The following is a 24,011-nucleotide window of genomic DNA, read 5'->3' as shown; positions in this document are numbered from 1 at the left end:
GCATTAGAGACATCACTGAAAATCCCAAGGGGTTTAAGAAGTTGCAATGGCCTACCCAAAAGAGATTTTTCTCTAAGGATGAGAATTCTTTAAGTTACTAGTTTATCTTCAGCAGATCTTCTTCCTTTTATTGGCCCAACTTTTAACTGCCACGTACATCAGCTGCTATTCTCCAGCTGGAATACAGCATACAACGTTTTAATACCACAACCAACAAAACAGTTGGGGAATCTGGCAAAAAGGGGGATAAACTGCAGCAAGGTTTTCAATTTAGAAGTAACATAACAGTTAAGTGTTTAGAGGCAATGCAGAGTTTTGTTTTAAAGTGTACTTATAATAGAACACCTCAGGCAGTATATCTCCTCTGGAGGCTTTATAAGCTTAAGGGAATGAAAGGTTTTTCAATTGTTATTCCTCCAACACCACTTTCTCCAACAGCTACATGCTCCCTTAAGCAAGTACTGAACTGCTCTTGTACAGTATCAGCTGGAGATGATAACGGCTACAGGTTAATACATGCCATTTGCTGAACACCCATTTTGCCTTTGCTGGCACATCTGCAAGACTTCAGAAGGTTTATTCAAAGCCCATAGTACTGGTCACACTGTTCCTAATGAAGTGGGTGGGAGTTTTACCACTGACTTCAGTGGGAGCAGAGACTAGTCAATGCTTTCGAAAAACAAAAATCCCCCCTCCCCTCCCCCCAAATAACAAAATCTAAATCTTAATTGGGAGCCTGCTGTAAAATAGGAAGTTATTTTGTGCATTTATTGTAAGAGCATAGACCAGAATAAAATTTAATATTTATTAGAATTTCTTCCAGTAACAGCATTCAACATCTTAACAAACCAAGTTGTGAAGTCTTAAAAAAATCTAGGATTACAAAAAAAGTTAAAATAAATCGTTCCTTATATTTAATGGCAACAAAGGGGAAATTTTCTATTTAAAAAAACTTGCCCTATAAATAGTATTATTTTAAGAAAGTGTGATTAACATGATATGTTATTTTCAGAATGGATATACAGTGAATGAACACCAATCTGAATGGAACAGAGGGACAGAACGCACTACCCCTTGAAGATCTCAACAGGCTGTTTAAAGAAAGAGGAGGGAAGAATTTTTCTAGCGAAATAACTTAAAAATCCCACGCAATGGACAAAAAACGCAAGAGTACAGAAGACATTACATGACACCCTTATTACAGAACTCCCTCAAGTCTGGTTATACAGTAAATAAAGTTAGTAAAGTGCATCTTTTAAAGACTTGTCTAGTGAAATAGCTTTCCAAATATAAAACACTTAACACAAGACGTGCAGTAACAGTTAAATCATAGTGTAAGTTTTTAAAAACTATCTTTAACTTTCCGTTCGCTAAAGAAGAAAAGTGTTAACTGCAGTAGTGTTCACATTATTCTTCAACAGGATGCATCCTCATGTGCTTTTGTTACTTGGCAAATCTTTAGAAGTGGAGCAGGGCAAAATTATGCAGTTTAAGCAAGTGCTTCTCTGAATGCAATACAATTCTTCAATGGCAGAACGGCCACATGTAGCACAACCATGTTAGATTTTGGGAAGCTTTGGTGCACTAACGACGGGATTGGTCTCCTGCAAATACCTTCGCCCTGCACTCTTATAGTCGTAGGTGCAGGTGTGAGTCTCTGCATAGCGGTGAGTTGCACAGAAGTTGTTTCCACATCTGAAGAATCAAGAATATTAGATGTTACAAGCTTTTATCTCTCTGACATGCTGGGAGCCTTTTGGCTTAATCACATCTTGTTTATTCAACCTAACTCTTTGGATTCTAATCATCCTCGACTGCTAACATTAACTGGTGGGGTAATCACAATGACATTTTTGTCACTGAATGGTGCAGTTCTGACCCAATGGTCTCTTCAGCTAGGACGCTAAGCAAGACCGGAACTCCTAGAATCAGCTAACCAGGATTACAAGCAGTTATAAGTGAAGAACGATGGGCTTGCTTTGTTGCTGGCTTTTTTTTTTTTTAAAAAAAAAAAAAAAAAAAAAAAAGATCTCACACAACACCAGTAGGCAGAATTCAGTGGGCAAATACACAGACCCAAAATAAGTGAAATCCACATAACGTGTTTTAATTAAAAAACCCACATCATTTAAGGCAACAAGACAGATGTTCAGCTCAGCACTGATTTCTGCCTGAAATAAACTCAGATTAGTAATTATAGATTTAGTCAGCTGTGAAGACAGATGAACTAATTCTAGGGAACATGACTATTATCCTCCATGACTGAATAAGGGTGCATCTCTCCAGTATCAGTTGCAAATTCATTGAGTTAAGATTATGATTTCACCTTCCAATTTGACAACTCACCACAGATACAACTCCTAACAAGAGGAAAGGACAATATATACATTGTACCTGATCCGAACAAGTGCTTGAAGAGGAGACTAATATTAGTGTCCTGTTGCCTGAAGTCATTTGACAAAGTTGCTTCTTGCCAGTAAAGCAATGACGTAACTCGGAATCAAAATTCTCTTCAAACAGGTTGACAATAGCTCATGCAAATTACTGTCACATTATAGACTATAATAATCCTCTATTTATCTATCTGGCTTTATAAAACTTCGCAGCTGTTCCTGAGGCTTGTGTATCTGGTAACAAATTTGATTTACTTTGGTTCTTGGTCCTGTAATTGTTGGCTCTCTCTTACAGCTGTATTTCTTACTTGGTTGATGCTCCATTCTAGTAAAAGGTTATATGGTTGCTCCTTTTGAAACTAAAACGAATGCTATTCTTGGAGATGCATGATTTTCCCCCTTTTCTGTGCTTCATTTTTAACCTTAAGAAACCTGCTTTGATTATTTCTAGAAAAAACTCATAGCTATTTGTTCAGCAGAGAAGCATGTAATGTCCAGAATTGCTACAAAAAAAATCAGAGTCGGTAACGAGGCAGTTCCTCACCCTGCAACTCTCCATCACAATTCTCCAATGGCAGGGTCTCGTTCATTTTGCTGATGACCGACATTAACCCAGATCGGTTTCAAATATAGCTCTCAGTGCAGCAGTTCCTAACCTTTATTAGCTCACAGGAAATGATACCAAGAAAAAGAACATGCTGTGGAAATACTGTACTTTGAGAAAAGGGAAAATATATGTATTTTTTAATCTCCAGTGACCACCAACTGCAGCAGGACTCAAGGACAGTAAGTTGCCAGCAAGCCATGATTTGGGGGACCAGTACACTCAGTTCTGCTTTTGAGGTGCTCTAGAAGCTCAAAGGTGACTGCAGTGTCACAAGAACTGGAACACATTGATCAATAATAAAAATTCATAAGAGGCAATCACAGACTGTGCAGCCATGTAATGACAGAGCCTAATCTGAGGTAGGTTTTCCTAAAAAAACTGTAACAAAAAAGTTTTTCCTCAAATTCCTACAGATTCATGTTCTGCAAAGTTCCTCAACCTTTAACAAGTTCTCCCCACACTAGTCTTTTATATTACTTTTTTCTTTTTCTCTTTTTTTTTAAAAATGTTCACTATTTCCTGATACCTCTCACTTCTTGATTTTTCTGGGACAACGTACACCTCAACAGCAGAACAGGTACAACATTCCCGAATTTTGCTTCTTGGAGCTTTACTGAACTGAGAACGACAAACAATTTTCAACTTTTTTTGAAAGCTGCCTTTTGATTGTTACGCTTAAGGAATACCATACAGCATAGTAAATCTTTTGGTTAACCCAGCTATCCATTTTAAATAACAGCTGGTAATATACTCAGCCTACCTGCACTCATAGCTGGTTGCCAATCCAGTTTTCTTGCCACAAAGAAAGCAATGCTTTGTAATTTTCTTTTTTGATTGAATTGAGCCATTCACAGGTGGAAGATGGATTGCTTCACCTGCTTTCAGAGGTAGAGAGACAACAAAGACATTTTATTTATTCCTGACCAGAAACTAGTTAAATGTTATCTTCTGAAATCTAGATTCATTTTGCATTTCTTAGGATACTTCAAGTGGGTCCCCCAGGCCTAAAGGCGGTGAAGGGGGGCCCAAAAGCCAAAAGAGAAAATGCACCTCAAGCCTAACACCACCTTTGGAAGAGGCAGCAGAATGTGGGACTTGGACACGTTTTTGACAACTGTTAATAGTTCACATTAGCGAGAAGTTACAAAAGTCGTCAAGAAACATCTCCTAATGCTCTTTATAAATGCAAAATAGAAATACATAACGTGACTGGTAAAGCACTGCAGACAACGGCTTTCCAGAAAAATCAATTAAGCATTCAAGTACCTAGTGTCTAGTAAATTCAGTAGCTAGTTAACTCAAGTTTGCCAAACAAATACAGCAACATTTTAAAATCTTGCTAGCACTCTGTAATGCAAGAAAAGCACATAATTAGACTAAAGGCCTCTATTTAGCTATGTCCTTTCATAATGCACTTTGCAGGTGTTCCTCAGAGTTCTGTACTTGACAAAAAAATATTTTACTTTTTTTTTTTGGCCCTATAACTCTTGGCTCTCCCTTTATCTTTAGAGGGCATGTAAAGAAAAGGCAGCTTCCCTCCTTCTCCACAAAGCAGCCCTTAGTCCACAACTTGATCATTCATCCTTACCATACCATAGGACACTGAAAATAAGCAGCACATCCTCTCAACTGTTTTTTTCAGTGCTTCTACCACTATACTGTCAGGAAGCTCCCAGAAAAACAACCTCCTGAGTTGAGAAGAGTTCTTTACCCAGCACACCTTCGGCCCCAGTAAGTCATTTCTCAGCTGAGATACAGCAGGCTACGTTGAACAGTAACACCAGACAGTCATTTCACGTTACAGCCATCACTGCCAAACATTGACTTCCAGACAATGTTTGTCCAGGCTATCAAAACAATCTAAAAGCATACTATTTCCAAAGCATCAGCTGATGCAATTTGTAAAGACAACAGAGGCTGAAGACCGTCCCCACCGTGGGCCATACCTAAACATATAAATAATATATCTGTTCTCATATTGACAGGCCCTACAGCAATTACAAAAGAAAGTAATTATAAATAAATCAAAACCTTAGATGACAAACTTATTTTTCCTTTGGCCAGCTATACAGGAGATCACTACCAACCACCTTTCTTCCAAAAGCCTGCACAATATAATGACATCTACTTTGTTGTTTTGACGTCTGGAACTTTTTGGAAAATACACTTCTGTCTAATCTGAAGACCACCGAAACAAAGCAGATTATAGAAAGGTGGGCTTCCCCACAATGCAGGTAAGGCTATTATGGTATTACCTTGTTTGCCATGGAGTAGGTACGGACAGACCTGCTTATTAAGGCTGATTGCTAATTCAAAGCTGCACCCTCAGTTGTGAAAGGAAGACAGAAATCACTATTTTAACAGCTTTTGCTCTTAAACCATTACAATTGTATCAATTTTGCTGTTGCAGTTGCTATGTCAGGAAAATCCATCTTCTAGCCAATTCTCTATATCTGGACCTTAAGATCCTGGAACGCATGCCTCCTTTCCTAAAGCCATGCAGAAAGAAGAAAGTCTGCAAACTGCAAGTCAAGTGCGTGAAGGAGAAAACAGGCTGATCCTGCTGAGAATCCTTAGCAGATGCTTTTGGCCACCGTCTTCAGTAACTGCCGTGGTAAGCCAGGCCTCTTGGAACTGCCTACAGACGTTAGGCACTGCCTTTGGACTTAGGCTTGAGTTCTGAACATTACCAAACCAGCAATACTTCAACCATCCCACGGTTGAAGCAACGTTCTCACTGCCTAGGATGACTGGCCCACTGTGGAAAAGATTGCAAGACCTAGAGTCCATAGTCATCTGTTGACATAAATGAGCCAAGAAAAGGGCTTTCAGAAGATGCAGAAGACAAGCAAATCACTGTGTTTACCAAGGCAACACATGCACACTGGGGTGTGGAGCGGGGTGGAACCTTGTGAAGACTCAGCAAATACATTACAGCTTTTCTTAAACATGCTTTTGAACACCGCCAGGAAAGTTATTTTCTTGGCCACTGCTTGAAAAAGTATCTTCCAGGAAAGAGGCAGAAGCTACAGCCCCTGTATTACGTACTGCATTCTTAGAGAGTTAATATGGCCTAGACTTATGTTCAATTGAAATAACACTAGCTGGCAATACTCTTCTTCCCTTTCCCTAACATCTAACCTGGTTGTTTCAGGCTATAACGCAACTTACATGGATTAAGAGTTTTAGAAGTACTTAGATTGAAGTTTCACTCTTCCCGAAAGAATTAACACATAAGAAACTCTCGTTTAGGCCAACACATCCATTTTCAGTAGATGTCAAGTGCTAAGCACTCCACAGTTAACAGGCCTTGGGTAGGAAGAACAACATGTGCCCCAAGAACTAGGGAAAAAATTGAAACTATATTAGTAATCTTCAGCATCACTGCCTTTACTGCATCCTCCCTGCTTTCCTTTTGTCAAATTCTTTACGCTCAGACTTCAGCCTTAAAGACAGTATCAATAATGAAAGCAGTCCCTCTGATTTTAGTATACACAAAAGTATTCACAGAACTCACCTTATAGAGGCTTCAGAGCAGAATGTCACGTTTATTTTTATGGGTGATATGTAGGATTGACTAACTATTAATAATAAAAGCTAGGAAGACAGTCACAGTAAAGTCTACCTAAGATCAGGATGGAATCTGTATATTAAAGAACTGCTTAAGCTATAAAAGGTTGATACTATGCTAAAAAAACATAGTAAAGCAATGACTTCAAAATACATATACCTTGCAACGATATGATTATTGCCCTCTGTATTTGATAAATCAAGAAAGGCTTAAGAGTCATCTTCAATTATTAAGTTACATTACTTACCTACTCTTTTCCCTACAGCTGCAACACTTCCATTCATTCCAAGCCCATGTGCAGGCTTAAAAAGAAAAAAAAATAAGAAAATTTCCACATGGAAATTACTAGCAGATGGGAATTAAATAAAAGATTAGGCAGTCTGGTACCAGCTTGTTTGAAACCAATGTTTTAATCAGTCAACGTACCTACGAAGGGAGTCCAAGACAACTTTTGTAAAATAACTTAAAATTCAACAATATAAAGTCGTGCTCAAAATGACTATTTAATAGTCTCCCCATACTTAACAACATATCAAAACAACATAGTACCTTAGAAGCCTGAAGTTAGGCACATATGGTGCCAGTCACAGTGCAAACTTTAGAACAAGTGACAACTAACGAGCAGCAGGAATAAGATGACATTTCAAACAAATACTCATAATTCTACTAGCATCATTGCAAAAACTAAGAATTTTGGTTGTGAACTAAACAATCGCTTTAATTCTTTGGAAAAATTGTTTCTAGGACCCATTTATATAAATATGCAGTCAGAGATATCAACAGCAATTTAGAAAAACAGTTCCAAAGTATAAGGGATTTAAGTCTGCTCCTCACCCCAACCGCATTCCCTAAAGAGACACATGCACCAGAAATACATGGCTCTCGTAATGCCAGAACCAGAAAAAACAGGAAAAACGCAATTTCTTCGCAAGTGTTAGTACTCACTAGAACGTATTCAGCAGCTTCATTTGGGGGAGCAGTTTTCCTAAAGCTTTCTTCCTGAAAACGCTGAAGGTTTGTAGGCAGTGCAATACCAGAAGTCCAAAACCTGCCTGTCCCACAGGAATTCTGCAAGTTCTCCCTGCTTGCACTTCGGGCCAGCGAAGCTAGAAATCCTAAGTTATTAATAGAACTTGCAGGTTCTTTGGATGCTTTGTTAGCCATATCTGTAATGTCCCTAGGCTCCACTTCAGAAATTACATCAGGTCTTTTGCCAAGTGAATCTACCTTCATGCCACGAAATTTAGTAGTCCTAGAAAAAGAGGAATCTGCTATACTGCGAACTTCCAAAGACCGGAGCACGTTTGGAGGAGCTGCAGATCTCAAGTTACCAACCTCAAAGCATTTAGGTTGTGTTTGCGGTTTCAGAGAGCTGTGATGTGCCACTTGTGCTGAATACCTAAGAGGTGATAAAAGTGTATTCTTCTGAGGACTTAATTCATGAGTACTGAGAAGCCCAGCCTCCATTGCTGCAGTGCTCAGCACTTTACTAATAGGTTTTCTATGCTGTTCTACAACCTTAGACTCTTCATCCCTATCAGACAGTCCAAGTTCTGGGTTCACCTTTCCTATGCCATATATCTCACTATACTTTTCAGTGGTGCTTGCTTCTGTTAACAAAGCAAAAGCATCAGTTTCAGGTAGAAGCTGTTCTTCTGTTCCACATGGTTCTAAACTTGATAGATTTGCATAAAGAATAGAATCCTTCTCACTTGTAGAGGTCACATTTTCAGATGATTTTTCTGAATTTGTAGGCAGAGATGAAGCAGGAGTCAGAATACTATTTGTCGGTATTTTTGTATTTTCTAGTTCGACACGAGATATTTTCGGTGGTAACCTAATGCTACTAACCGACTGAGACCAAGAGGTGCTCTGCCAGGTGTCATCTTCCTTAAGAAAGCCATTAGTTGTAGATGGCATTGTTATACCAGCAGTGGCCAAAGTAGCCAAAGCTGAAAGCGCATTCTGGGAAGACTCTGAAGGATATGAATTCCCAGGAGGAGGTAGACAGGACTGTCCAATATGGGGGAGCACTCTTAAAAACCTGTGACGAGCAGCAGCAGACACTGAACTACTAGATGGTCGAGGAACCACTGGAGGACGAGGTTTCGCCTTGACAGTTTTCTTAGGCTATAAGAGGGAAAAAAAAAAAAAAAAAGGAAGGAAAACAGAGAAAGAGGGGGAAAAAAAAGAAAAGAAGAGGGAAAAAAAGCAGTTAGTATTTTCACTATGGTCATACTCAAAGACTTGACTCTGATGACAGTCCTAGCATTTCAGAAAGTTTAAGGACGGAAAGCCCCATCAAGTTATTTATTCTGTTACCTCATCTGGTACTAGCCATTAAAACTTCACCCCAACAGCCGCATATTACAATCAAAGATGATAATTAGAAAAAATTATTTTTTAGTAAATACGCCACCTATCAGAGGAAAAGGGAAGCCAGAACACTAAGGCTGTTCAGAAGAGTTGTCTCAGACAAGATAACGATTAAAGACAGGAAGTATAACATCTTTGCTTTACACATAGACATAGGAACCAAGACACAGCTATTAAAAAAATCTTACTAAATCTCTCAGTTAAGTTTAATCCAGATCTCCTGAACATCAGCCTAATGCTTCATCTACTAGGTGATTTCATTCTTATATTTAAGTTTATAGGTCTTCCAGTTACATTATCTCTAATGAAGTGTCATTTAAGAGCATATTATTGATTTTACCAGATCAGTATTGCACAACACTGCTACTTAAAGCACCGGAAAACAAAATAAATCCAGGACAACTAGTGAATTCTTTGAATGCTGAGAGAGAGATCCAAGAAAAGTCAATGTCCCACAGCAGAAGAACATTTACACAGTGATGTCCACGATGTTAAATGACAGACAATAAAATCATTCATCCTTTATCACTCCACTTCCCAAGAGAGTAGCCAAAAAGTAATTGATCTGTTTTTTAGCAAGACCGGTACCAGGAAAGTGCAGGTCATTTGATAACAGAAGAACTGAACCTACAGCTTCACCTTTTTACTCAGATTCATGTTCTCCATCTTTGCCTTGAGCAGCTTCATTTTATTCATAGTAATTGAATTCTCAATAATCTGTTGGCCAGAAGGTGATGCCTCTGTTTCGTCTTCATCATCAGCATATAAGTTATAAACTGAACCACCACTGAAAATAAAAAAGAAAGTTTTTACCCTCTGATCAAGAAACTTTATTATGTTTTCAATGTAGAGTATTCTCACAACTAGAAAGCCAAATCCGTAGTTGATCTGTTGACAAAGCATTATGTAAAACCATGTGCAAAGACATTTCAAATCCATTTATTTTAGAACATAAAACATTCCTTATTAGAGCACTCATACAAAGTGACGATGCTGAAATCAGAGCATAGCCCAATTTTTGGGAAGTCGTTATGCTATATACAGTTGGTTTACACTCACTATATATTTTCCCCACAGAGGCAATATCCAGTTCCACAAGTGTCTCCTGAAGGTATGGCCAAAGCTGTTAACAGTGTGACTCAGACAACAAGCTGATCAGATTTCCAATTAACCAGACACTGGCATGGAAGGAAAGTCCAAATTTCTATCCATCCTGAGGGGTGTTCTCACCATAAATGGAAATGGAGGGGTCACCCATGTGGATGTGATATTCTATTTCTCCTTTTCAAAATAAAAAAAAAAAATAAATAAAAAAGGATCAGTTTAGATTTCCAAAGAGTCTCAACATTCGGAAAAAATAAACAGATTCAAAGACAAAATATTTTAACTCAATCACTGGAAATTTATAGCACCACACTGACTTTTTGCATTCTGTTAGAACACAGAATGGAAAAAGACAATGTTTTAAATTTAGTATCTGACTTGTTTTTCCTATCAAGCATTATTCAGTAACACAAGTCCAACATTTGACAGTGATATGAAAGAACTTGTAAAACTGTCCAACTCACTACAAATTGATGAATTTTCAACATTGTGTATAGTACTTTTTAAAAAGTGTTTTAATTCTCCCATTATGCTGTCAGCACCTAAAAATTGTGACAGTTAGGCAATTCCCTTTTGTTCATACAAATGTCTTAGAAGATTTAACAGAAGTTTCTTCTTTCTAAAAGAGACAAAGGAAGAACTAAGTGCCCTGAGAAAGTCAGTTCCAAAAAAACCATACAAAGCTACATCTCCTGTAATTATAAGAAACTATATAAAATCTTGTCTTTGTATAACAGATCTCGGTTCTGTGATCACTAATTAAAGCTGACATCTTACCTGGTTCTTGGAAATACTCTGCTGCCCTTAGTCAAGAGTCAGTATTTTTTCACTGACTCTCCAAATTCATCTCTTAAAACGTAGCAAAGTTCAGAAGGCAAGGTAGCTAGGATATAGATCTTTAAGAATAAAATGGCAGCAAATTCAAAGCAAGACTGCATAGTAGTTGGGTAGTTTCTTACCAGGAACTGAACAGCTCCGTACAGGGACAGCCAGCATGCATATTACACCTCTCCTAGTAAAGATTCAGCACTAGAAAATCGCTTCAGAATTTTAACTCTACAAACACTTAAAAGTCATGATCAACTGAAAATAATTCTTTGCAGTCCCCTTCCCTTAAGGCAAAAATAGAAAACAAAAAGGAGGAATAACATTCCCTTTTTTTTTTTCCTTTATGCAAAAACAATGTTGCTATTTTTCTTACATTTTCTGGCTAAATAGGAGGCAAGAACTTCAAAAATGGATTAATAAAGGAGTTTAACTGGATTGTGATTGTGAAGTCATGAAAATTGGGACAGGGAACTTTGCTCATGATGATGCTTTTAGCTCATTTTTCAAAGAGAAGATTTCAAACTGAAATTGTGTTTGTTTAGAATTGTATTGTCCATAATTGTGAATGTTCCCAAGATCTGGCCTGTAAAATGCACGCTTGAAAGACAATCAGTAGCTTGTTGAAACACTCTATCTTGTTGCTAGTGCCTGCTCTACCACAGCTCTACCACAGCTTCAGCAATTTTCTTCTAATACAGAGAAAATAATCACAGTATATATTTACACTTTGTCATGTTTTAACCATTAACTTAACCACAGACAACATAAAACGGTCTAGACAGTTATAAAACATAACTCAAATGAACGGCCCACTTCTAAACTGAGGTAACTGAATCCTGCTCCACGCTCGAGCAATATGAGAAAAGCCGATAAATGAGTGCTTCAAATTGCTCAGTCACCAGTACACCCACACGTATAAACACTCTTAATCGTCAGTGCGAAAAATGCTAGTATCCCAAGGGTGATTCACAGCCTTTCTGTATAAAGCTCAATTGGAAAGGAGGTCTGATTCACTTCCATTCCCTCTTCCCTTTGTCACTTTTTCCATTTCCCACAGAGTCTGACCTGGTAAGGTTTTATTATTATTAGCCATAAAAATAAATATTTTTTTCCCCAAAGCTATTGGCTGCCCTAGTAGAAAAGCCTGTAACTGAACTCCCATAGAAAATGTGGAAGAAGAGAGGTGGTTCAAGCTGAATGCATTCAACTCAGCAGGCTTCCAGCCTAACTGGATCTTCTGAACAATGACAACATTTCATAAGGAGAATATACTTTGACTTTTACATACACTGTTGTACTTTGAAGGCTTACCAAGATGTCCTTGCAAGAGCCAAATCAGTGTGGCTTATTCCTTTGGTTTGCTACGTTTAGCCAATCCCAAGTAAATTACTATTTAATCTACAGACTAGGAGAACCTGAGAAATACTAAGAATTTCAGACAATCGTCCATGCTCATTTTAAATGCAAATAAAACTCAATAAACCCAAGAATTTGAACGGCTGGGCAGGTATCAGGGAGGCCACTATACTGACAAATGAAAGTTCAAGCTCCTTCTGACAACTTCTTGCAGTATAACATCCTCAGTCTTAGCTCTTTGGACTGGTTTTGGGATTCTTTCCGTTTAAAGCAATGAATGAACAATTTGGCAAAGTCAGGATACTAGTGAGAAAAGGAATTACAGTCGCCTGCTCTTCTTCCCAGAAGCCTGTCTAGGCCAACGTAGCAACACCGTGCTCAGTTCCTACTGATTATGTTTTTTCCCCTCTCTTTCAAATCTGCATACAATTCCATACGTGGCTATTTACTGTAGAAGAATATCGGTGCTGAAAGATAAAATGACGGCTCTGACATACTTGCAGCTTTCCTCCTCTTTCCCTCCAATAATTGTCTACTGGACACTAGCTCTTTCTATTCACTGTTTCAGAATTCAACTCTGATACTTCAATAGCCTGTAAACATCACTTCCATTAGGATGTGAGTATAGATCAATTCTTCTGTGAGCATTTCGGTGGGGGAGGAGGAAGGGAAGCAACAGGCCAAAAAAGCAGTCCGTATGCTAATCCCTACGGAAAGAAGCAAGGATTAACTAGAAAAACCTACCAAATATTGACCTAGTAGAAGGCCCTTGCTTTCATTTTGCAAACAGGAACAAGAATACCTATTTCAAACAGTGCAAGTCTTGGGAGGAAAAAGCAGCTAGACCCTAGAATACCAAAACTCCCTTCCTTACAATAGTATAAATACTAAGTTTTTCTGGGGGGAAAAAAGCCTACCCAAAAGCTGCAGTATACAGAACCTAATAAGTTTTTAATAGTTTTTAACACTTGCAAGAGCTTAAAGAAATGACCCAGACCACACTTCATTAAAGGGTAGTAATTTAAGTGACAGACTTGCCCTTCTGATAACAGTACTTTAATTCTGTGACAGTGATTCTCAGGCAAGTTTCATGCCTCAACAGTAGCTAATCTGAGACCTAGTTATGTCCAAAGGCTAGTAGTAATAATTCTGAGCAGCTCCTCTGCATCTTCCAGCAAACTGTGACAGGATTTTGCACTGCCAATCTACTACCTTCCTGACTAATCCTTTGGTGAAGTCATACCCATATGAAAAAGTAAGCTTGGGCTGGGAAGAGAGAAACGTTTATAAAACTAAGCAAGTACCTTAAGATGGAAAAAGTACTTAATTAACATTTCTAATATCCTTATACCGCCAAACTGACTCTCTTGGGAAATGTTCCCTTTGAGGATGGATTGGGATGTTAAGAATTGTCTCAAGTGACTAGGTCAGCTTTATCTCACTTTGTAGTGACACATACAGTGACAGGAGGCAGTCAAAACGACCACTGACCACAAAGCCTACCGAACAGTTAGGCCACCCAGCTACAGCGTTTTGGTAGTCCTTCAGGAACTATTCCTCCAAGCCTCCATATATTCTTTTGATAAAGTCAATATTTATTAGCTGAAAGTTTTACAGCATTCCCCTTTTGAAGAAAAATATATGGATTGAAACCAGCTTTACCTCAAAGACTCAGATAATGGTGTTAAAGTGCCATCTCCTCGGTCTACCACACGGAAGAAATTCAACTGATCTCCTTCTCGATATACTAAAAAGGTAACTTGTTTGTTGGATGGCCCCTTCTCCCAGATCTCATCTCTACTGGGATCCATATATTCAGCCATTTCCCTAATAGGGTCTTCCACAGGAACTACAAAGAGGAAAAAAAAAAAAGAGAATAAATTCAAATTATATCAACTTTAAAGTTCTGTACTTCCTGCTCTCCCAAGGGAAAAACCCTCAGATTTCTGACTATGTCTAAAGGTAACTACAGCAATGATACAAAAGCATCACGCCAATAGGCCAGTCTTCTAGAAGACAACAGCAATCAAAGATTCAACGTGTAACAGCCCCTTTCAAACATTCTTGCTGCTCTGCAAGTAGCATTCTCTAAATCCAACTCAGATGCTTAGCCATGCATACATAAAACATCCAGCTGAAGTTCCCTCTCTGACACATTTACATCTGTACGCTTCAGGAAATTCTTTAGTAACAAATAAATTCCAAGGAATTACACAAAGTCTTTGTAAATAAAGAAATCTAAATGCTTACTGCTATGGGACTGTTTTTCTAATAACCCCGTATTCTAAAAACACCCATTCATTCACCTGATCAGACATTAAAATCTATTCCAGAGCTACTCTGAACCGCCTTCCACTTTTCAGCATTTCTGAAGGATGTAAGAGACTTAAGAAATTTAGTAGCAGCTACCAAACCATTCAGGAAAGCTACAGAATAGAAGACCCAATTATGACATTGTGTATTCAGGAGACAGCTCAGTGGTATTTTTAAGTCCTACCTACAGGAGACACTGACTGAAGTGACAGAAATACAAACCTGAACCTGAAGATTTAAGGAATCCAGGTAATTTCTAATGCTAAACTAGCTGCTCCTCCTCACCTTCATGTTACTACTCTCCTTTCTTTGGTCCCTTAACGTATGGGATGTCACTTTAGGAAAAGCTATCCTGCCAATAATTGCATAGGGCGGAGAGAAAGAAATGGAAGAACAGATAGCCTAATACATCAGTTCAGTTACTAAACAATGAGTCTGGTAAGATTACCAGGTCATGCTTCTCCCTAACTGCCAAAAACTGAATGGAGAAGTGTTCTCTATGTTGGTGACTATAGGACACACTTCTAGCTGTACCTCTTGAGCACTACTGTAGAGAAGTAAAAGATGGGGAACAGAACATAGAACAAGTTAGAAGACCTCCAGTTCACTAAGTATAGGTTATAAAATCATCATTACACCTTATTTTAGAGGTGAGTTTGTCTGGAAGTCAGAGGAATGGGTCCAAAATAAAATCAGGATTACCATACTAATTAAAACTTGTATTATTTTTTTTTTGTAAACTGCCTCAATTTGGGTAATTCTCCCACTCTGAGATCAGAAAAAAAATGTTTAGTTCACTCCTCTAATTTTACACAGAGGAAATAATTCCCCAACACATTGCTACACTAAGCGAACAGATCCCTTTATTCTTTTACTAAGAGCGCTTGGGACTCCTACCAGGAGCTTCTTCAGAAAGAAGAGTTAAATATTTACAGTAAACTTTTCAGAGATCGAACTATTCTAATAGTAGCTCCTGCCCAATGACAATCAGTGCTCTTAGGGTAATGAATTCTCGTGAAACAAAGATTAACATAACTATCTTACAATAATGCATCTTAAAATTTTATACAGTTTTAAATATGCATTGTTTTACAAAACTACTTTTGTTAGATGATACTTAGGGCACTGTTACAACTGAGATTTCATTACATGAAAGCACTCAAACGTTAGGCATGTTTTGATTGCTTTTGAAAGCTCAGCTCACCTTACGATGGTAATGCTCAGCCTAAAAGATATGCCAAGTGCTTTCCAAGTGAAAACACCAAGGGAATTTCTCTGCTTTATGCTTTCATTCCTCTATGGATGAACCATATAACCAAGTTTATCATCAAACTAAAACAATGCCTGACACTTACTAACCAGATTTTTAAAAGTTCCAATTAATTCTGCACTGAAGTCTGCCCAGCCAAAATGCTTAGCAAGAAATCTCTTCACAGTCATAACTGTTCCATGAATACATTATTTTAAACTGAATTAACACCTACCTCTTCTAGTGTTAATAGGTCCACCTCGCATAGCCAGAACTAACTTCAAAGTGCAGCCTTCTGAAATGCTGTAAATGGCAATAAATAAATAAAACTTTGTAGCATTTTCTATTGCCTATGTTAACAATCATTTAGAAACATTTGTTGCAGTCTTATTCTATACTTTTCTATACTTACTTATAATCATTCAAACAGTAGTCATCCTTCAGTTCCATATTATTCCAAATTAAGTGCTGCTGAGAGACAGGAATACCTAACCAAAAACAAAACAAAACAAGAGATTAAAACTGAAGTTTGGTGGGAGGGCTTTGGGGATATTTGTTTTTTTTGTTTTTCTTAAAAAGAACTCTTGAGTACAGGGAGAGGAGAAAAGGGGGTAGCAGGAGAAGGAAGGAAATAGGACAAGGACTGGCACTTCAGAAAGGATACCCAACCTCCTGAATAGTTATTAAGATCAAAGTTAAGGTTTCTAGCAGGCTGGTGCTCCTACGTGGAGCTCCATCTTTTAGCTCAACATGGAGTTTGTGAAAGTGTTCAGTTAAGCCAGAAGCAACCCTTACTCGCTTGCCTGGTAAATGTAAAAGAGCTTTTTCCTGTTATCTATACCTTAGAGTTTTCTGTCTGCTGATAAGAACAGGATAAAACCTCTAACTACAGACTTGCTGAATAATTTATCCCGGGCTGATATTTTGCATTACTCGCAGTAAAGACAACGTTCCATTAAGAAATGCTGGTGGCAGCTCTAGTGCAGTGGTGACAACTCAAAGTGTTTATCCGGACCGTTTAGTCCAGAACCTGTACAGTTCAGTTGTCTAACATAACGCCGTAAGTAGTTAGGCAAACTCTGTACAGCAAACACTGAAAGGACTACTTTGCTTTCTACTTTGCTCTGTGCTTTTATACCATCAGAATACTATTACACATACGCAATAATACTCATTTTTCAACTTATAAGTTTGGGGACAGTTTTGGCATGATGATCTTTCATTTAAAGGAAGCAAGTATATCGACAGTATTTGCTCCTTATTAAAAAAAAAAAAAAAATCTACCTCTACCTAATGATTACCTCTGTTTCTTTTTGCCTACACAGTCAACTCACTTAAATACAGACCTAATACACATTAAAGAGAATAAGCATAAGATGGTACCACACCAGACCTTTACACATTTTTAATAAAAGGTCGCTATTCTCCAATTTTTAGACAGACTATAAACCACAGCAGTTATGAAAGGAAGAGACCTTTGATCACCAAAAAACATTAAGGTTAAGGGGAAGAGGAACAGCTCTCTTTTCTCCTTTTGAAAAACAAACAAACAAACAAACAAACAAAACCTTCCCTTGTAGTGTCTTGGCTGTAATGGGAACCAGACAAGCCATTATCACCAATTCCTTTTTGAGCTGCTTTCTAAGAATTCTTTATTTATATACAGATGAAATAGTATGTGCTTTATAGGTTCATGCACAAGAAAAATGTGTGTCAGTTGTCCCTTTTCTGTATTATACTGAGCCTTTCCTGGAAACATTTACACATGGAATCAGTACATAAAATTGGCAACAATGAGAAGTGCAAGATACCTCTGTGGCATCCCTCTCCTTAAGCAGCATACCACTGTATCACTGGTCTACTCTAAATCATGACCAAGAAGAGAGAAGAATAGAGCAATAAGCTACAGCTCAATGTTCAAATGGAAATGGGCTACCCAGCTAAGGCTATAGGAGGACTGGAGATTTTTTTTTCAGACTGTCAGCACATCTACAGCTGTTTCAATACACAATCTGACCTACTAAAATTTGTGGGAAGGGGAATAGAGCAGGGATCTTATCCTCTTCTTGAATTAGATTACCAGATCTACCCCTAAGCTTCATTGCTTTAGTTACCCTTCTGGCACGCTAAGTGGGCTCACTGGAGAAACTGATGTGGTTGAGTTTAACCCTAAGCAGATTTCAGAACAACCTTTATTTTGTGTTGTGGACAAATACAAAAGGCTATATTTAAAACAGCACAAACTTCAAAGTCAAAATTCAAACTCAATTTAGTCATCTTTCAACCAATACAGTTGCTGGAAAGCCTCTTAAGAGTTCACTTTCTGTTCCTGCTTACACAGAGGTTGGGCTGCTCCTCTTCATTTTGTCCCACAAGCTAGCTACACTAGGGAAGAAGTGCAAAGGGTCAGATAGGCAGCAACATAATGAAAGCAAACAGATCAAAGAAAAATAACAACTCTCACCAGGAACTGAGAGTACATACACATTAAAAAACACACACACACACACAGATTATTGCATCTGTTCTTCTCTCTTGAACTAAACACAAGCATTAAAAATTAAGAACAACTCTGAAAGCTAGCTCATTTGTCCCCTTCACTATAAGACAAGAACAAGAAAACTCCCGAATTTAGAGGTAAAAAGGAAGATGTTCACATACATAGATCACAGTCCGGTTCCAAGCAGTCACTGAAAAAAAATATCATGACTATCTCATGTTTTTTCCTATTTTAAAACCAGCTACGTGAACAAAGGCCTTAACACTCCACGTAAATCAATTCCCACAAGTAAAAATTAATAAATAAAACAAACCAAGCCCCATCTCCTTCCCTGAGACTCAATCCTGTATGACTGACCAGACATGTTTCCATGACAGATCCTTTGATCCTTCGACAGATCAATGAATTAACCAAAACTAGTATACTGTCTGTCCAATTCCGATGTTCATTCTAGAAAAATTATAACAACTTTTGTTTCCAAGAGAAGAAACCTAAACTCCTCCAGCACAGCAGCCACAAAGACTTTTGCAATGTAGCAAGCAACACGAGATCACTCGAGGAAGGGGCAGTGTTTATTATTCAAAATAAAATTTAAAAAGTGATTTACTTTTCAATGAAATTCTGCTATTTCACATGTGAAAAAAAAATCTCATTCTCCACTCTGAAACCGAGGTACCATCCTATTCATGATCATCAACAGACTATCTGTTTTAACATACAAATAGCCAACAACAAGTAAAATTAAGTGAGCAAGTAGCACTGCTGGCAATAGTACGTTCTGCTGCTGACTGAGAATATTCTAGTTTTTAGGCCACTGGTATCAGAGACTAAGGAAGTTGGTTCTTCTCCGATGTAGCATTTACACAGGCTCATTCAGTGGATCTGAGTAGAAGCGCAATTTATTCTAGGTGGCTCCAAGGCAGAATTATAACACACATGAATTTGCAAACTGAGTACATGGTGTTTGTTACTATAGAACATGTCCGAGGACAAATGCCTGGATCTGATCCTAGCACACATCAGATCTGTTTTAGCTTCAATTTACAAGCAAACTTGCTCAGAATTTTCCTATGTGCTAGAGCCCCCTTACAAAAGGGTTATCCATAGTCTTTGCTGAAACAAACTGGAAGGATCTAGAGCTCTTGCTTAGTGAGATACCAACGCCTACTAGAGCGGTCTAAAACTCTCTTTCCACATCAGATCATTAAAGAGGTAGTAAGAATGACAAACAATATCAGAAGTATTCAGAATTCCTTGTGTGCCATTAATATTATTTTTTCTTATTATAGTTTAGACCGTCTACAGCTTTTGATATTCCAGCTGTACGCAAAGATCAGTTCCTCTTGATTTGGTTTTACTATCAGTCCCTTACAATTAGAGGTATTGTTGACTGAGCCCAGACCTTCTGAATAAATCTGTTAACTTCTGCTACAATTCTAGATTTTGTTCTCAGAGATCTCAAGTGGTACATTTAATCATTTTCCCCATAATTTTTCATTTTGTGTGCTTGCATACTATTATCTTCAACACACAGATCAGTCCACCGAGGTAATAAGCATACCAAGGGCCCTATATATTCTCCTGGCAGTGTGAGGTTCTTGCTCTCCCATTGTCTAGCCAGAGGAATAGTTTAAATGGGAGAAGTTCACACCTCATAAAAGTTGACATAATATAATAACAAAAAGTTTAAAAAAAAAAAAAAGGCAGCAGAAACGGAAGTAAGCTTTTTGCCTTTCATGCTATACTACAGCCACAAAATTACTTTGGATTTTCCATCCATGTGAGTGATTAATTCCTTGAACTTGGGCACTATAACAGGAACGTTGTTACTGAAAAGTTGTTTATTTTTATATGCAATACCAGCCTCAAATACAACGTAAAATGAGTTTGCCATTGTGTGACCATCCCCTTCAGACGCACATGCATAGCTCACCAATCCAATTTCAATAGAGAAAGCACCACTCTGCCCCTTATATATCATATTAACTAGGACATTACAGATCTTTTAACTCTGTTTCGGACCATCAAGGTATTCCAATTGACTTTTGTCAAGTAAATGATAAGCACCAGTGAACTCTTCACATTTTATGTTTTAATGAAATATACTTAAGCTTACATAGCAGGCATCTAAGCTATTAGTTCATCATCCTAAGAATTATATCATGTGAACCAAATTCCTAATAAGCAATATTGCAACTTCAGTACTAGCTGGTCTTATTATGAATTATGATGCGCTCATAAACTTGGCACACCTAGCCCATAATAACAGGCTATAGGCATATTTCAGTATACCTATTTGCACTCTCCTGTTTTGGACTACAGAAATTCAGATTCCTCACATCTTTAGACTGGTCTCTTCTTACCGCCCTTAAAATTCATTCCTCATCTGTACTCTACACTGTCCATATAATCTGCATTCTCCTGTACTAAATTGCCTATGTTCCACTCTTAGTTAACATGCCATCACCACTATACTCAGCCACGGAGTCAAGATCAGCGCAGGGGAAGGGGGGAACCATGACACAACACCTTTCCTTTTTGTATTTCACACCTAGCACCCAGGAGCACCTCGACACGTTCTCTGATTCGTATTTAACTACTGCCCTGTCTACCAGAAGCAAAAGCATGTCCATATAGCTACACTGGGGCAAACTCTAGCCATCTCCAGGTGACGCTTCTAATATACAACCTTTGAGAAGTCCCCCATATTGCTGCAATATTTGTATGTTCTAAGACTAACACACAGCTATTGCTGCACAACTCCAGGCTTCAGTGCCTGAGTGCAGGTTTTCCTAAAAGGAGGAGAGCCTTTAAGATTCTAATCTAACGCATGTTACATCTCCCGGACGGCAACTTCCGCACACGTGGGAGCACAATAAACACATAGAGGTATACTGGGGAAGGAGAGGATCCCTTTTCTGGAAATTACCAAGCCCTGTACTCTCAGCTCACACAGTAACACAGCTGTCTAACTCCTGCAAAGTCAGAGAAGATGCACTGCTGCAAAGTAGCAAAGGAACTTGTATACATACATACTTCAAAGCACGTTTCCTACACAGGGTCATTCCTACTATGGAAGGAAAGGGGTGAAAGAGGACTAATCCACATCTTTTTTCCTTGTGTTAGTATCAGGGCTGCCCTCATAACTCTAAGGATGTTTGCACTTTGCAAGACATACCAAGTTTATCACTTTTAGACCAAGCACTGCTCAGATAGACATCTGCCAGAACAACAGCACTCACCTAAACAAAATTATCATCAGTAACTTCATGCCATCTTTGGATTTGCCTGCACTACAGTTATTCCTGTAATTACAGTATTACAGGTAAACCAAACTAGGCTTAACTGGCTAACCCAAGTAGAAACAGTCACAGCACAAGCATGCCCAAACAGCTGCAGCATAGACATATGGCAAGAGTCAACTTTACAGCCTAGGCTTGAAGAACTTTGACTAGTTGATAAACAACTCAATCCCAGATAAACAACTATATCCCAGATAATCTTTTAAACACAGAAAATAGCATCTCCCATGCAACGTAAACACAAGTAACGACTTACTACAGATTTATTGAGATTTATCTTAACAATTATACACAAAATAACAGGAAAAGAAAAAATGGAAAAACATAAATTCCAATTAAGCCTAAATCATAAACTGAGTACTAGCTTATAGTTAATACCGCATAAATCATTTAAGTTACCTGGTTTGATTTTAGCATGATTATAGTTATCATTTGTAAATTAAGACTTCCTCTAATCTGACAACGTTTAAGCTGATATAAAAGAGAGAACAGTACCTTCCAATCTTTGAATTTTAGCTTTCACAGAAATGACTGTTTCAAAGGGAGACACTCGCAGTTCAAAGCACGTGCCTGTAAGCGTTTCAATGAAGAGCTCCATAGTTTCATAGAAAGGAAGTTTGTAGTGAAATGGTCCAAAGTTATCTTCATTGAAAAAAGGAGGCTCTTTCTTGTTGGCCATTACAACTTCCTTGCCAGAGGATGCGTTAGGGAACTATGCTCCACTTCTAGCCAAGTCAGCTTTGAGGACAGGTATGGTGTATTGCTGTTCATGTTTTGGACTTTTCACCTGTAAAGCAAGCAAGCATAGTCTAGCAACCTCAGAATACAACTTCGAAGAGAGCTTCAGGTTATTCTTGATGAAAAAATAAGATGGTTGTTAAAAAACAGCAGATTGGTATGTAGCCTGTGCAACAGATAGCTACAAACAGTACTAGCAACATCGTAGTTTTAAAACTCAAGCTTCAAGGAGGATTTCTCTTTTTATTTTTTCCACGATCGACATCACCTGACCCGCGAAATTAATCCCCAAAGCCTCCTGACGAGGGCTGAACCCTCAGCACGGTCACGATTAAGGAAAATTCCCCGCAGACAGGACCAGAAACACAAGGACCGCCCGGGCTTGGAAAAGGGCAGAGGCTTTGCTGGCGCCCCTCAGCAGCGTCGCGCTCCCAGCCCTGGCGGCCGCGGCCCCCGCCGGCCCCGCCCGGCCCCTCACAGTGAACAGGACCCTGGCGCCGCAAACAAAGGAGCGAGAGCAGCTCCCCCGCGCCGCCGCATCGCCGCCCGGGCCAGTCACCCTCCCTCCCACCCGCCTCACCCCCAGGAGCATGCTGCCCCTTCCCTCAGAGGAGGCAGCCTCGCCGGGGGGGGGGGGGGGGAGGGGGGCGGGCGAGGGAAAGAAGGAAGCGCCCCTCCTCCCCGGCCCGCAGGCCACCGAGCCGCCCCGCGCCGGGCGGGGGAGGACTCACCTCACTTGCTGCTGCTGCCGCCGGGCCCGCGCGGGGCTCACGGGGAGATAAGACCCCCTGCCGCCCCGCGCAGCCCGCCTCAGGGAGCCCGGCAGCCCCGGCGGAGCAGGAGCCGCCGCCGCCGCCTCCGGAGAGGGGTGGGGCCCGACAGCCGCCCGCGCCGCCACCAGCAGCGCCGCCACTATCACTCTCCCCCCGGCGGCCCCCGCGCCTACCAAGCCTTTATGACATCACCGCCGGCCGTCCTACCACCGACCAATGCGACGGCTGTTCTCATGCTGCCCGCCCAATCAGCTCTCTCGATGGGCGGTGCTCCATGGAGTCATCAGGGATGGGTGTCCTGCCGGCCTCAGCGCGTTGATTTCGCTTGTTGTGGTCGTTAAGACGCGGGGGGGAGGGGCGGGCACTCGCGGAAGGACCCGGATGCAGTACCTCCCCCCCCCGGCTGCAGAAGTCACGTGACAACACGCCCCCCCCCGCCCCCCGGCCGCAGTGTCTCCCGGGACATGTAGTGGGGGGGCGGTGCTTATGGCGGCCATGTCATAAGGCACAAGAGTGGAAAGAGACGAAGGGCAGGGTTGGGCGGTGCAGAGCAAAGTCGCACCATGCCAGCACAGTAGGGAGATTTGCAAAAACATCGTTTGTACCTCAAATTCTGCTGTGATTTAGACACCCCCCCCCCAAAGAAAAAGGCACCTCCTGCCACCTTGCCCACAGCACAGCAGGAAGAGGTGAGGCTGGGGCCTTGGGCGCTGCCGGGCCCTGCAGCCTCCCCTTCCCTCGACTGCTGGTGCTGGCACAGCAAAACCTGCTCCCTGGCTTCAGTTAGCAAAAGCCAACAGCAGGAACCCCTTACAGAGCTGGCCTGACCGACGCGCGCTGCGTTTCAGCGGTGGGCTTGGGTCAAACAGTTGGTCTGAAAGCCCCTGCCAGAGCTGCGAGT

The 24,011-nt window shown here is 39.9% G+C and overlaps 1 protein-coding gene across 5 annotated transcripts; it reads right to left on the bottom strand.

Moving 5' to 3' along the window:
• Positions 1-791: 791 nt before the first annotated feature.
• On the bottom strand, positions 792-23,498 carry ZFAND4 (zinc finger AN1-type containing 4). Of its 5 annotated transcripts, none has more exons than XM_068950225.1 (10): positions 23,325-23,498; positions 22,095-22,386; positions 16,210-16,285; positions 16,033-16,100; positions 13,898-14,084; positions 9,587-9,734; positions 7,517-8,701; positions 6,819-6,873; positions 3,761-3,878; positions 792-1,695 (listed from the first exon to the last, which is right to left on the bottom strand). In XM_068950225.1, the coding sequence occupies exons 2-10, from the start codon at positions 22,276-22,278 to the stop codon at positions 1,560-1,562; spliced, it is 2,157 nt and encodes a 718-aa protein (XP_068806326.1). In that variant the 5' UTR covers positions 22,279-22,386; positions 23,325-23,498; the 3' UTR covers positions 792-1,559. The 5 variants fall into 5 exon arrangements, with proteins under 5 accessions (XP_068806326.1, XP_068806327.1, XP_068806325.1 ...); XM_068950226.1 differs by lacking the exon at positions 23,325-23,498 and adding an exon at positions 23,284-23,302; XM_068950224.1 differs by lacking the exon at positions 23,325-23,498 and adding an exon at positions 23,069-23,281.
• Positions 23,499-24,011: the final 513 nt, after the last annotated feature.

This window comes from Struthio camelus, chromosome 7 (genome assembly GCF_040807025.1).
Source record: "Struthio camelus isolate bStrCam1 chromosome 7, bStrCam1.hap1, whole genome shotgun sequence".
Taxonomy (NCBI): domain Eukaryota; kingdom Metazoa; phylum Chordata; class Aves; order Struthioniformes; family Struthionidae; genus Struthio; species Struthio camelus.
Note: the sequence above shows the minus strand (reverse complement) of the source record. Positions and strands in the feature narration are given on the sequence as shown.